At 38.0% G+C, this 16,199-nt stretch overlaps 1 protein-coding gene across 10 annotated transcripts in view; it reads left to right on the plus strand.

The window, feature by feature from the left end:
- The window catches only part of LOC139745071 (neurobeachin-like), a 444,680-nt gene that overhangs the window by 113,661 nt on the left and 314,820 nt on the right, over positions 1-16,199 (plus strand). For all 10 annotated transcript variants that reach the window (XM_071655484.1, XM_071655489.1, XM_071655485.1 and 7 more), the window contains exon 5: positions 10,514-10,609. In XM_071655484.1, coding sequence (XP_071511585.1) covers positions 10,514-10,609 — 96 coding nt within the window. The remainder of the gene's footprint in view (positions 1-10,513; positions 10,610-16,199) is intronic.

Consider the following 16,199-nt stretch of genomic DNA (forward strand, 5'->3'; position numbering starts at 1 on the left):
GACAAATGCATGAAATATTGATACTAGCATAGAATCACATAGTTACTCTTCTACATCTCTTAACTTCCATTTCAAAGCAACACACCATTGTCTCTTTTACCACAGTAACATTTTCAGCTTACCTGAGCCAAGTCCTGCATTCACTGTGCATCCTGTAAAAATATTTTCAGCTTCTTTTTGAAAGCCCCTTGACAGATTTTCACCAAACTTGGCAGGTGGCAGCTCTCTCAAGATGATAGGGTCATAATTTTTTCAAATAGTCTCTATGCCCCCTTGGGGTGTAGTGCCCTGCAAAATCCCCTGAATTGAGGATTCTTTGAAAATCTTCTGCTCTACAACCAGAAGTGATGGAGCTTAGCAAGTGCTAAGAGTAAGTATGTTTGATTGTAGTTTCAAATTCTTTTATTGCCAGTTGGGGGGACCAAGTTGGGCCCAAGTTGGGCCCAAGTTTTACATTTTCAGCTTCTTCTTGAAAACTCCGTAATGGATTTTCACAAGACTTATATATTAACATATTCATATGGGTACCATGACAGATTTTTGGGGCATCCAGTCCCCAGAACCTATGAAGTAGAGAATCTTAAGGAAAAAAGAATAGATCTCTGAAACCAGATATACTCTGAGAGTAAATACAAGGTACAGTAGTAGTTGTACTTTGAAGTTTGTGTATGAATGATCTAGGGTGGCCACCTCAGGGCTATGACCAGATTTGAGTTCGGTTTTCAAATTTTGATATTCCTCATGAAAATGCATTTCTACAAACTGGATAGGTATTATTGGCAATGTAATAGAATCTATGGACACCATCATGCCCTTGTGGAGGCCCCTAAGGCTCCCAAAGTTTGCTTTGTTCTTTTTGGTAATACTCTGCAAGTATGTATGGAAGGTGAACGTGCAGCACTCAGTTGAGCCTGAGAACCCTGGAAGTCTCTTGCTTGATTTGTAGATGACAGCAGTGGCTAGGGATATGAAGCAGTAATGAAGGTTAGGCCAAAAAAAAAAATTGTTGCATTGGCGTAACCCGCCCGACCCTAAAAATTCCGCCGACCCCATGTTTTTTTATTTTTTATTTTTTGCTATCGATATCAAATATCTTGTTGATTGCGATCGCGATCGCACAAACCCGGAAGTGGAAACGGCTCTGGGGATATCGGATGTACGAGGGAGAGATCTAGCGCCTCACATTTAGCCTTCCTTGATCAGTACGTCATCTGTTTCCAACACGGACACGTACTCTAACAAGATTTATTCAGTGTATACGTAGCATTCAGACTGCGATGTATTGTGCACAGTTTTGCCATAGGTTTCTTGTGTGGAGAACTTACACGAATCTGTATATGTGGGACTGTAATAGAGATCGCCGTGTGCGATGAAAAGATCGTACATATGGGTCAATTTGCATCTATCTTATCTAAGTCAAAATAGTAAAATATGAAGTGAAAACATTCAGGATAGGGATTTCAACATCTTTAAATTCTGTGAAGGGGTATAATTCCAGTAATATCGGCCTCATAAATGATTTGTAGAATAGATGAACACAGCACATTCGGTGCAGCAGTTGTAACTGTTCACTGAGCTGAGCACGAGTTTTACACGTAAAATGCAGGTAGCAAAAAAAAAAAAAAAATCCGCCCGACCGACCCTATTTGAAAGTCTCATGTTACGCCAATGCAACAATTTTTTTTTTTGGCCTTATATCCACTCACACATAAACACACACCCACACACACACACAATTTCATTTAATGATGAAAACATTGTGATACATATTAATTCAATGCCACAAGACAGCATGAAATATCCAGTATTGTCAATTTTTGTTTTTAATCTCAGATTTAAAAGAAAAATGTGCAGAAGAATTTTCATAGAATTCTGTTTGGGCTAGTGGTAACTATGAACATATATTGCGGAGACTCAAATATAAAATGTATTTAAGACCAAAACATTGATAGCAACATCCTGTCTTCACCCCAATGCACTATCCTCCTCAAGAGAGGACAGCTGGGGTCCTTGTTAGGTAGATAATATGCACACCTGTGTGTGACAACCTCCAGGCACAATCCACAAGGACAATAGTTGCTTGCTATTGAAGGATGGATCTTAGAGGAAGCTGTTTTTATGATACCTTAAATACCGTCACCTACGCGAATTGAGTCCAATATGTTCAGTGCCATGCAGTCTGTTTATGGGGCGGCGTAGACATGATTCCTCAAGTGACTTTTTAAAAAAATGTCTCTTTATTGCATTTAATTATGAATGCTGACCTGTGATTTTAGCATGATGGATAATCACATTTGGCAATACTATCATGATTAAAGATGTAGATATGGATATTTTCATATGTGAAACCAGAGAGTAATAGCATACATTGAGAGTTATATGTTTAAACACTTCTTTCATATCTACTGGAGATAAATTTTGACTGTTTGCCAAGCTGGGTACTAAAAACCTTTGATATTACTCAAACTTACCAAAAGGTGTTCTGGTAGGATCATATTCTACAGCAAGGGATGTGTCATAAAGTAGAGCTGTATTGCATTCATGATGTGATTAAGTAAATGTGTTCAATGTAAATGTAAAAAATGTTCAAATGATTTTATTTTAATGTTTTTAGTGGCTTCCAATTTTTCAGATATTTAATCTTCCCTAGCAGCTCACTGAGAAAAGGAAGTTCCTTGTTAAAAAAAAAGAAGAAGAAGGAGAAACGATATATACATATATATATATATATATATATATATATATATATATATATATATATATATATATATAATATCTTTATTGAAAAAGAGAAAGAGGGAGAGAGAGAGAGAGAGAGAAGTTCTTTCATTTACATTGGGCTCAGCACTGCTAAAACATTTATCAATGCCATGCAATCATCCTATTTAAGTCAGATTTCCCTCCTGTCCATTTGATGATAGTTAATGGTGATGTTTAGGCCTCCCAGTGATGCTCCAGTGCCATTTCAAGGAACATGGCATATTTTCAATTACCAAGGTGGTGATGATCTTCAATCATTGCTGCACCTCAATAAAGCCACCCGCAGGGTGCCCTTTTAGCATGACATTCTACAGCACCCTGCTGTGAGATTGCAGGGATGCATCCCCATTGCCATTTCCTGATCTTTGGTTATTGTTTGACAGTTTGACTAACTTACATTTTTTTTTCCTCTCTCTCTCTCTTTCAATAAAAATATTCTTTTCACGAGGAAGAGACACCCTTTTACATTGAGCTTCCTGGAGAATTGGAAACCAATAAGAAATAAAATAACATCATTCAAGACATTTACATAGTTGCTCAAGTTATAAATGCGATATTGCTTCACTGTAAGACAGCTAACACTATGTGATCTTAGGCCATTGTTTGTCTGTTAATTCATTGTGGTGGCTTGAATTGCAACATCAGCCTCCTTTAACCCATCAAATCCCAGAAATATGTTTTGATTTAGTGCTCTGTCTCTTTGTCATAATCATACTTTCCTTTGTGAGTGTTATACAGCGAGAGTTCTTTCGAACCTTTTATTGTTCATGTATGATTGTTTGAACATTGTGGTAGCCAAATTTTCAAAAATCTTATAATTGCTAGATTTATGATACTATTGAAGTGACAGCACTATCTGTTTTTCTCTCAAAGTGGCATTCTTAAAAGAAAAAAAAAATTATTTGCATTAGGAGTAGACTTTGCTGAGTTTAATCCCTTAATCTTTCTCCGCTATAAGACATGCAGTGAAATATAAAGACGCTAATTAACCCACTGAGGATGGGCTGATTTTGCTACAACATGCATTTCCCATAGACACTTGCCCAAGTATACTCGTGACTCGTGACTCGTCCTCAACTAATGACAAGATGACAATTTCTGCAATAAGAATTTCCAAAAGGATCAATGGGTTAAGAGCAAGCAAGGTAAAGAGTGATTTGGTCAGTTGTTCTTTGTTGTGTCAGACATGGAATGAACATACAAAGGGAAGAGATGCAAAGAGATAACCATGTTTGCCCTCCATCTGTGGTTGGTCAGCATTGTTCAAATTCCCTGAATTCTCCTGTAATGTATGATGTTTTGTCTCAAAGTGTTTAGATTTGACATTCAAAAGTTTGATTTTGTAACATTGCTTTATATAAACTGAATAATCTGTTTAGAAAGTTGTAGTATTGCACTGGAATATTTGAAGATCAAAGCCCTCACTTGCAATTACTACAGGGGGCTAGCCTTTGACAGGGGCTACGTCACTAACAGAGCCATGGGAATAGTGAAAGCACCTGAAGAGGAAATTGCCAATGTGTTGATTTATAGATGTAGACTCAATGTTTCCGAACCATTTGTTTTTCTGAAGGCAAGCATGTTGTTTATGAGGTATGTAAAGAATCTGAAATTTCTTGCCTGTATATAGGGTAAATCAACATTTTAACATGCTAATTTGGTCACACATGGCTGGCATTGAAGTTCACATTACTTTACTTTTTCTTCCCCGCTTAGTTTCTTAATGCAATAAACAGATGCAATGCATGAGCTTGATTAAACTGGTGATATTACTGGACATCCCTGTTAGATGTGTGCTGCAGATAAGAATGAGGACAGATCCTTTGACAATGAGTATGCTTTACTACAGTGTAGATATGTGTTACTGTAAAAGTGGTTTCTTTCGCGGTGGTTTTATTTTCGCGCTTTTTGCGCTTTGAGGTTGAACCGCGAATGTAACATTTTTGAAAAGCCACGCGAAATTAACCATGCAAGGAAATGTTTTGAACTTGCCGCTTGTTACAACGCTGTAGTATTGCGCACATGCACACACGAAGATTCCGCGCATTGAGTGTAAGGCAGCTCGCCACAAGCTCTGCTTTTATGAGGTTCTGCCTTCCTTGTACAATAATTTCATGCATGTGATTTTCTACATGAAAAAGATGGAAAATAAAAATGTTTTACAAACTTGAGTGTATTGATGGTCAACACACACACAGCGATACCGCGCAATGTACTCGTAGGTACAAGCCTGTTATAAAGTACTCGATAGATGGGATTTCAGGCTAGCCTGCATTTAATTCTAATTTCTACGTAATAAATAAAAGAATAATTGGACTATAGTTTGGGTTTTCATGTGCAAAATAAAACAGTTTTTGCCCACTGTGAATTCACAGATTTTGCCAACCGCGAATTTAAACACATGCGAAAAAGTGTAACCGCGAAAGTATCTGTACGCGAAAGAAACCACTTTTACAGTATTTAAGCACACAACACTCAATGTCATTGAGACTACAGGCACTGATGACAGCAGCATTAGAAGTCTGAACGTTTCTTTGTATGTGAGATGCTCAGGTATCAGTAACTCGGCAATACGCAACTCCTGACTGCACGTGCAGCTTACAACATAATTTGTAATTCTTGTCATGAGCTTGACCAAGCAAAAGCTTCAGTCGAGTGTGTCTTTAGATCTTTCTTACAGAGTAAGAGACCAGTGATTTCTTAATGCCCGAGAAAGGGAATTGGACAATTATGTAGTTGGAGCTGAGGAAGATAAAGAGAGAGGTGGGGCTTAGCACCTGAGGCACCACTGGGAATTAAGCTGTTGGGAGGGAGTTTCATGGATGGTTTAGCTGTGCACACACTTACAGGTCTGTCGGGTGGTTAAACCGAGTCTGAGAAATGGGGGGGGGGGGGCATTAGAATGACGTTTGGAGGTACATGTATTAGAGATGGCTGTTTGTTGAGGGAAGGGAATGATGGGTAAGGGGATTGTAGGAAAAGTACTAAATGGATGATTTAAAAGGGAATGGGGTTGGGATCTGAAATAGTCTTTATAGGATGCTTTAGTAGCAAATGAAAGTGACGTATAGACTTTGACTATGACTATGATGAAGGGAAGAAAGGTAGACATAATATGGAGGATAAGACTATAGAGTTTTAAAATATTATTAGCATTGATTATGACACTGTTATAGAATATCAATGCGGTTGAATAATGATAGCTTGTATTTATATCATGGCTTAACAGTTTTGTCTGTTTATTCATATGTACATGCACACATATTTGTGTATAAATAAAAGTGTGTGTGTGTTTCATAATTACTGCTCCAATTCATTTATAGAACTAGATATTAGTGTACCTTTGAAGAACTTTTCATTCCTGTGTCACTTAAAAAAAAAAAAATAGATCACACTTCATTGTTTGCTCATGGCCACTATTAATGGACAGATTTTGAAAACATGGTCTTGGAAAAATGTCCAGGTTGAGGATGCTTTTAAAAGTAGTCTGTCTTTAGCTGAACAATACTTCAATGGCCTTCAAATAGTGAGAAGAGGCTTTTGCTGTACATGCCAACCATGATATCAGATGAACCTTTTCCGGACAACATTCACTTAATGCCTTTTACATCTTCTCGTACTAGGTTGCAAGCGGTCGTGATAGAGTTACCTATGTTAAAGTCAGTATTTCACTCACACTGATTAAATAGTTTGCCTTCTAATATGTGCACATTGTTTTTGTCTTTTCTGCACACTGCCTATTTCAAGATTGCATTGAACATCAGATACACGGAGGCCTTAGATCTAACTTTGTTTGTTGACTGAAGGTAGGAAAGAAGAACTGGCTTGATAGACCTTTCTAAGTAGAAATAAAAGAAAATATATATGAGGACACTGTTTATAGCTGTCAGGCCACAGACTTAGTGTGATCAAACAAGCGCTTGGATTGCAAACTTAGAGGAGAGAGTGAAAGAGAGAAAGAAATAGAGGGGGGGGGGGAGGAGAGAAAAATTGCAGTGTGACTTGCCATCAATACATTCTGGCTGTGTCTTTTAGCATTAACTTCCTGTAATGTTAATGGTATCTGTGGATTGCCTGTGACATTATCCTCAGTATATGTAGCAGTTAATCTCTGAGGCACACTTGGCAAGGCTGATGCTTATGGAGGAAGAAATGAAAGATAAGTTAAATAGAAGGAGAAAATGGCTGGAAGAGGAGGAAGAGGAAAATAGGTAACAAAATTTTGATGTGATTTCTCAGCTCAGTGAAAAGCCATCCAACTTTTAACTTTGGGGATTAGATGAGGCAAAATTATTGACTGACAGTATCAGCTTTTTGATTTATTAGATATCCTTTGTAAAAGTAAAGGCCGTGTCACACCAGCCTTGCGTGCGACTTGCAAAGAACAATTTTGACTACCCGGAGGTCCCCGTAGATGATCCGCACATGACAGTACCTAGCATGTATCTCAAAAGTAGTCGCCCGGCGGTGCGCACGCATATTTTTTTACCCGCAACCGTGTTTAGGCCCTGTCACACCTTTCCGGGCAAGCTACTCGGGCTTGTTACGTGTAGGGATTTTCTAGCATACCGGACATTCCTGAGGGCGGAAAAGGATTTGTGCGAGTCAGCGCATGTGTCTTACTTGCTGGACGCGTTATACTTGCGAGTATACTGTGTGACCTTTTTGCCAGTCGCATGGGGGCTGACAACTCAGTAAAGGAATTCCTCTAATGGAATGGCTGAAATCTCACAGAATTTCATTATCTTGGCTGCATACGGGACCGCGAAGTACCTGCGTGGGAATTGCCTGGGAAGCACTGCCGCTAAGGGTCTCCTACTGACGTTCTGCGTGGACTTCTACGGGCATTCCCATGACTCACCCGGAAAAAGTTTTGGTCATGCTCAAAACTTGGCTGCGGTTAAATCGCACTTGCATGAGCACCTCCGGGCAACTACGCGCTAGATACTGTCAGGTGCGGACCAACTGCGGAGAGCTCCTTGGAGTAAATTTGTTTCCCCGCAAGTCAAGCCGCAGAAGTTCCCCCGTACGGTATGACAAGGCATGAATGGAAATTGCAAACATTCTTGTTCGCCCGCTGAAAATCTTCTACGTGCTGGAAACTACCTCCTCGCCACAAGCCCGCGTAGCTTGCCCGGAATGGTGTGACACGGCCTTAAGCAAGGCTAGGGTCATCTTGTGAGACAGTGTCAAGCTGTCAGCAATGAGCAGGCCTCAGTAGATGGGCCTTATGAGTCCCATCTGAATTTCTTAACTTATGCCTTTGAATTGCCAAATTTGGCTACCAGCATTTTGTAGCAAAACTCACAACCAATCAGCAGAGATCTGTTTGAAAATGCTCATGTATGATGCATTTGCAACTGATAATTGATGGGAAAATCTTGCAATTTCATTGGTCAAAGTGACGAACTGCATTATTCATTGAGAGTGGTGTGCCGGTTAAACTGTCTTCTGGGTCATAGTTGTGCCATTGTGCCTGGCTTTGGCTTTCCTTGCTCACAACTTTCAGTGCTGACAACATTGTGAGGGATTGAAAAAGACTACTTTCCAGGTTGCTATGACCAAGTGCCACTGGCAAAGTTGTGCTTTCTTGTTTCTGATATCTTCTTAATGGTTAACCACTTCTCCTCAGTTATGGTTGCAAAGTTAATAGAGATGTGACAAATCAAAGAATTAGATGAAACAAGGAAGTGGGATCTATTATCTCAAGAATTGTTTTGAGTTTGGCAGGAAGGGACTAGAGTGCAATAATGAACACAGAGTAAACTAAGATCTGATGCACAATAAGGTCACTGTCAGTGCGTTGAACCGGAGATGTAAAGTGTTTCCTGAGGTCAAACAGTGTGGTAACTTTGGAAATAGGATGTGCCTCTTACAGGTTAATGTAATAGTCAGCCATGTTTTCTAGATCAAGTTTGAAGAGAGTGAAGTTTCACTATCTGTGAAGTGTACTGTAAAACATGATATTTTTGCAGCGAAATTTTCGCAAATTGGAGCTAACAGCCTTTTTCGAGGCATGACATTTTCGCGAGTTGCCTCTAACATTCAATGCGTATAGTGTAGACAAGAACTTTCACATGCATTTTAATTTCGCGAATCTTGGTTCTTGCGAAATTCGCGAAATTAAAATGCATGCGAACATTCCTCATTTTACAGTAACTGTAAAGCAGCAAATTCACCCAGTGGATGCCAGCCTGTATGCAGTATGAGAAAAGAATCCTACTTGATTAAAGGACACCAGCATACTATGAAATTTGACTGGCAGCATCTTGGAGCATAATAGGAGATGAAATGTGTGAAGTTAATGATGTGCATTCTTGTACCTATGCCATTAATGTGTAGCAGAGATGCCAGCACAGGATTAGAGCCATGGGTAGGTTGTCTGCTCAAGAAAGATATGAATCAAGACAGGATTGGTCTGGAGTGAACCCTAAAGTGCACTTAGCCATCGACTGTCACTGACTCTGCCACGTCAGTCATGGGTCAGGTGATCTGTCCGGGATGGAGATAATTTTTTCCTTCTATCTATCCTCCCTCCTCTATGGGAAAATTGTCAGCCTCATCTTCCAATAGCTACCGAACAGATGATATCGATTGAAGAGCAGGCTTAGGATCAAAGCACTCTTTGATCAAAGCCTTGACCTTTCTATTTTTATTTTTTGGTTGGCTCTTTCCCTTTCTCAGCATGCCTGACCAAGTCTCAAATCTTGCAGAATTCCTCTTCTCAAGTTTAAAATCTTATCTTTTTTCCTGATCCCATCTTGCATTCATAAGTCTAGCTCTATCAGCATTTCTTGTGTGTTGCAATAAGTGCATAATGCAAGTTTCCTTTCATTTATTTCTCATTTGACCACTTTGTGTGCTGCAAAGGTGATTGCTTATTGGTTCAAAATTTGCTTTTGAGCAAAATGGGCCAAGGGGAAAGGAGGGAGTATAGAAAGAATATGTAATTGTATACTTTAAGGGCATTGTATTGTTGAAGACAGTTTTTATTATTCTATTTTTTTCACTTCAGTTTCTATTCTTTTGGCTCTTTTGTTCTTTGTGAGTGGTCAGAAATATTTGAATGTAAATCAGGAGTAGTATTGATTGGTATCAATGTCTTGTCTTGTCTAGACTTGATTTGTTTCATGTAACTACAGAGATGTTGGATCTATCAACAGTATTCCCATTTATTGGATGTTGAATAGTTTCATGGTTGGTAATGTGTTTGCCTTGTTGATAGCACCGAGGCAGCGTGTCCATACAAGCAATGCCTCTTTGAACTCCCATTCATTGAGGGCACCACAATTCAGCCTACTCTTCTTATTCTCCTCCTCCTCCTCCTCCTCCTCCTCCTCCTTCTTGTTTCGCAGCCACCTTATCATAACATGGCAAGTGAGTTTATTGCCAGGTTACATTTTGTCACCATAACTGTGCAATGACCTGCAAATGCAAATAGTCATAGTCAGTATATGAATGCTTTTACACATGACTTCATATATTTTATGTAGTAGTTCATATGTCAAAACGTTAAATGAATAGTTTTCAGTTTGCTGTGATATTATGCAGTGTTGAATTCTATAATATTGATTACAGAATATGCTAGGCTGAAAAACAATAGTAATTCCCTTCCCAGGTCATAATCATTATCACCTTATCATTTAAAGCTGACTTAATTATTCATTGCTTTAGAGTACAGTATCAGTCTTTTAACAAGCTTGTCTGTTGACTTTTATAAATCTTTTTTTTTGTTTGTTCAAATTCCTTTCAGCCAAGACATTCTGTGCGCCTCCTCCAGGCTCTACGTCAAATTCCTCGAAGACACGGTCCGGACATCACCTTTAGTTTCCCTGGCAAAGATGGCGCTGTAAGTAAACTTAGACTACTACAATATGTATTCATAGAGAAATTGTTTTAACATTGATGTGAACGAGTGATAATGAGTGAATACAAATGCTGATCTGGGATATTTTATTCTAAATCACAATCATTGACAGTAAAACTTACCAACTTGCTGAAAAGCTTGTCTTTTATCTGCAAGGACAGGAAACTTTTACCTTTTTCTTGTTTCAGGATTATGGATTTCTATTGCATTGCGTAAATGTAAATACACACAAATGTAAAAATTTGCAAGTGCTGTCAGTAGTAGACTAATGAAACTATCCTGAATGTATCCTATATCATGTTTCCATATCAAGATGCAGTTCTGTCAAGGCCATCTATTGACTTGTTGTGTTTGGATTTTAACTGCAATACTATGACAATGTAATGCTGGAATATAAAGTTTAGTATCAAAGGAAGTACATGTATTCTATGTGTCATCTACACTATTCCACACCCATAGTGGGCAAATGTGATTTAAGGGGGAAGATGACATACTGTATTAAATCATAATTTTTTTTTTGTGCGTAAAATTTTTGCTAATTTAGTGAGGAGCCAAGCTTCACAAGATAAAATGCATATGAAAATTCTTGTCTACACTATAAATGCATGAAATGCCAGTGGCGAATTGCAAAAATTTCATGTCGTGAATATTTCTGGTTTTGCAATACACTGTAGATCAGAAAGTTGCAGTACAGTTCTATTCCACCATCTTAAAGGGGCTGTACAGTACTGGTTGAGGTGGGGATTCATGTTTTTTACATTCCTAAGTGAGATAATGAGAAACCTCTTATGAAATATGAAAGAGCATGTAATTTTAAGAGGGATTCAACGTTTATTTGATGAAAATTGGTTTTCAAATGGCCGAGATATCCAAAAAAGTGATAATGATAAAAGACTACAGGCTACAACTTTATTATGATTTCTTTGTTTTACCTTGTTTTTGGATATCTCGGCCATTTCAAAACCAATTTTCATCAAATAAACTTTTGATTCCCCTTAGAATTGCATGCTCTTTGACATCTCATAGAGTGGTTTCTGAATATCTCACAAAACGTTAAAAGCTAAATCCTCCCCTCGACCACAACTGTTCACACCCTCTAATTTTGAATCATCAAATTGTTTGGCCTTGATTCCATCCTGCCGTCTTTGCCTTCTCTGAATGAAGACTACCCCTGTACTGGTAGATTAAGAAAGAATAGAGAAAGGTTCTAGCCAGTAAATGACTGTGACGATACTTATGGTAACCATGACAACAGGCTATTCAACCAAAAGGTATTTTGAGAGACTATTTTGAACATTTGAAAATTCTTTCTCATTTTTGTTGTCACCATAGAAATATATAATGCATTCCTGTATGAATGTGTGTGTGTATGTGTGTATGTGTGTTTGTTTTTATATTTGTGCACATTGGGTTTGTGTGTGTGTTTATGTGTCAAAGGATTGGTCCATACTCTGTTAAAAAAAAGAGAAGTTTATTCAAGGTTTCAGTGAAAAGGTGCTTTGTGCAAATGTCATTAGATGCTGCTCAGTTGTTTGCATGGGCAAAATGACAATTCCAAGGGTTTATTTGTCATATGTTGTAAAAGGGTCATAAAGGGCTCTTACAATTTTTTCTGAGGCAGCAGTATCTCTCTCTGTAGATCGTTCCAAAACCAATACACATTTCCTTAACATGAGCACAAAGTATTCTCAGATTAACACCTTATACTTCTGAAATTGTTCAAATTTTAAGTCATTGCAGTGATGACCCAATCAGTGATAAAAGTGTTACGGTACTCAAGAATGCTTCCAGTTGAGTATATATCCTTTCATGCAATTTTCACAGCATCTTCATTTTATTGTACTTCTTTTTTGAAGAGATTATCTTGTAAAATATTGTATGAAAGGCATACATATTTGTTAACAAGAGTTTATGCACCTTTTGTCATAGGAAGGGATGTGCATTGAATTCATGAAAAGAATAGCAAGATCTTATTGTTGTTTTTCTTTTCTCTTATACATCAGATGACTTTCCAAGGGGTCATCATGTCATATTGAGGTTACTCATGATTAATGAACATGGTCCAACAAAAGCAATTGTGCTGGCTTTTCATGTAGTGTCAGTTTTCTTCTTGGGCAGCAAAATTTATGCACATAATTATAACAGTAAAATGTTTTATGTATGATTATGTAAATCCATTATTATTTAAATCTCAGAGAACTTTTGAAAAATAGTTCTGTCTTGTCTCTAACAGACATAATTCATGCCCCATATGTGTGCTAAGAATGTGAAAATGGGCAGATTAAGTCATTGGCAAAATCCTGTGATGCAGAAGGTCGTAAGTCACTGAAATTTTCTCCAAGGTTCATTATAAAACTGGTCTCAAAGCAACATGATGTCACCATTTCATAACCAGAGATGCCTCCTGAATCCTGCACACAGTACCCAATCAGTGCCTTCACATTGATCTAGGTTAGATATTAAACTAGCCAAGAAATATCTAAACCCATGGCTCCATCACAGGAGAGCTGAAAGCCATTGTCTACCAAGGGCTATAGACTTCTCATTATCTGGTTCATGACTAATTGTACAGATCACACAAGAAATGCTAATGGACGACAGAGTGAAAACATGGTATTCTTTGTGCTTGTGCATATATTTGCACAAGAAATATGTGAAATAATCCTGGGATAACACGTGGGTAATGATGAAATATGAAATATTAGCCAAAACGGTTTGCCAGAAGCCCTTCTGGAAAGTACGTTTTGGCTTTAAAATACCTGCATCTAGTCTCACCCAGGTAGATATACCACAGGACAGGCAACCTGGAGAAGTGTCATAAACTAGAAGAAGCATCCAACCACACCTCCTACACTGTAGTTTCAAAAACTGATGATGATGATGATGGTGATGATGACTGCATCATACACAGTTAATGCCACTCCCAGTGCTTGCACAAACCATTTTATGAACTCAGTCTATTGTAGAATTTTAAGTATTTATGGAGCAGTGTGAGCACAGTACTGTGTTATAGCAAGTGTCTATTATACTTTGCAATAGTGCAGGTTATTGCAATGGCAATGCTATGATTAAGGTTGTATCAACTGTGCAAGCACACCACTGTATTGAAGTGATGCATCGTCAATACTTTGACACAATGACAAATTATTATCTTGATTAGATCTGAACATGCCACAGGGCAATTGTAAACTGGCACATTCATTGACCTAGATACCCCTCAGATATCTTAGATGTCTAAAGCCTGCTACACACTATACAACTCACAACTATACAACTGACAGACTTTGGATTCGAAATACCTTACAATAGTATCAGAATAAATACGCTTGTTTATTTCAGATTCAAAGTCTGTCAGTCGTATAGGGTGCGGCAGGCTGTAGTTGCCTTACCATTGCAGCAATATGGATATGCTACAATGACACAATATCATATCAGATTCTTCATAGCTTGTATGCAAGGCCTCCACACCACAGCCACAATGTAAGATTGATGTGTCTCTGCATCAGACCCCAGTATCATTTACAAGAGGGTCTGAAAGCAAGTGAGACATAGAGACTGGAGGCATAGCTTCTTTGACTTCCTTTTCTGATTCTCTTTTTAATCCTCCTCTTCCAGGAAGTATTTGTTAAGTATCATATAACAGAAAGCCTCGTAAAGTGAGGCAAGGAACGTGCCCGAACACTGCCCATGGTCGGCACCCACAAAGGCTATGCAGGAGTTCACAGGATTCATGTCTTGTTTAATTGGAATATTTAAAATTTTTTGTTTAGGAAATCAACAAGCAAGCAAACTGTTCTCAAAAAGAAAAGGTAAATAACTGATTTTTTCAAAAATGTAAACCCTAATTCAGCCTTTTTGTTTTAATCCCTTAAGTCCCAGAAGCCACACTTTGGTAGTTTAGGGCTATGTCTTCTTCTTATTATTATGTAATAAACTCTCTATTTTATTTGAGTCCTATTCTGGTCTTGCATCACTGTTAATTTTGCTTTCAGAATACTGTACAACACGATATTTTCGCGGCATGAAATATTCACGAATTGGAGCCGACCGCCTTTTTTGCGGCATGAAATTTTCTCGAGTTGCCTCTAACATTCAATGCATATAGTGTAGACAAGAACTTTCGTGTGCATTCTAATTTTGCGAATTTTGGCACTCGCGAAATTCGCGAAATTAAAATGCACGCGAACATTCCTCGTTTTACAGTAATCAGAGATCTCTGAATCATCAAATCTGTTTTAGAAATGAGAAATTATGACTACCTGTTGATATTTCAATGCCTCAATGCTGTCTTTTCATTCCTGTCAAAACCGTTGTAGCGAAAGTAGTGCTATGACCTTTTTGAATCAAATTCTTTCTGTTTAGCCAAAGGATGTTTGTCATTCTGTTTGACAAAGTGTTGGAACTTTTTTTTTCCTCACCCAGATCAACCGAGTGGGTGTTAAATCAAAGATATTTTGTCCCCACTGAGTATCATCCTGTTTGTCATGCTATTTCTGTTGAGGCAATACAGCCATGGGGAGAATATAAAAGACATTGTTTTCCACATTCAATTTCGTGGCTGGTGATACTCAACAGCAAATGTTTGTGGAGTCATCTTTTATTTAGTTGTGATAGATAACGTAAAATATGAACAGTGTCTTGTGTAGAAATAACTCATTCATTGTGAGAGGAACAACTGCATGAAATAAAAAAATGAATGAGATAACAATGAGGTTTTTTTAATGGAATTGTCTCAGAATATTATCGTCAGAAGCAACAGGCATTCTAATGATATGTTCTCAAAGTCGCCAAGGAGATCTTCTAGAAATTAAACATGTGTATACTGATACCAAATACTATTTCAGAACTGAATGTTAAAGAAACTGATATGGTGAAAAATGCTTACAGTTTTATGGTACAATACCTACATTCAATTACACCTGAAATAGATGCTGCTGCTAGAGATGTGTCATGTGTTGCTCAGAGCTATAGTTTTTGCTTACTCGGTGTGTTTATTTCATTTTATCAATCATCGACTCACAAAAAAAAAAGTAGTCAAGTGGATGAAGGAAAATAGATTTAATGTGAAGGTATCCATATCTATGTTTCTATTTCATCTATTTGTATGTAAGTGATAATGATTTTAGTTCCAGTACACAAAAGATTAGAGGAGATCAGTAATGCATCTATCAATGCCCAACGTATTTCATTAGTGCATTAATTGGACATTGATAATAATGCATAACCAATCTCCTCCTTTCATCTATTGTGTTTCTGTGGATAAGACTGTATATCAATTCCTTACCAGATACAGTCAAACTTGTGTATAGTGGCCACCCAAGGGAAACAAAAAGTGGTCATTGCAGACAGGTGGCCGCTGTAGACAGGGTCTTTATCATAGCTTTTCTCTAAGAGGGAAATGTTTGTAGTGGCTGTACATGGCATGTGGCAGCTATGGACAGATGGCTGCTAAGGCAGGTTTGACTGTTTGATTAATTCTCAAGTTCTGTGTAATCCATATACCATATTGTATCACTAGGACTACCAACCATTTATGTGTTCTTCTCCCTTGCACATCAACCACACAACTTTC

Source organism: Diadema antillarum, unplaced genomic scaffold, assembly GCF_040938485.1.
Source record: "Diadema antillarum isolate AM-2024a unplaced genomic scaffold, OU_Dant_1.0 seq00001233_RagTag, whole genome shotgun sequence".
Lineage (NCBI taxonomy): Eukaryota > Metazoa > Echinodermata > Echinoidea > Diadematoida > Diadematidae > Diadema > Diadema antillarum.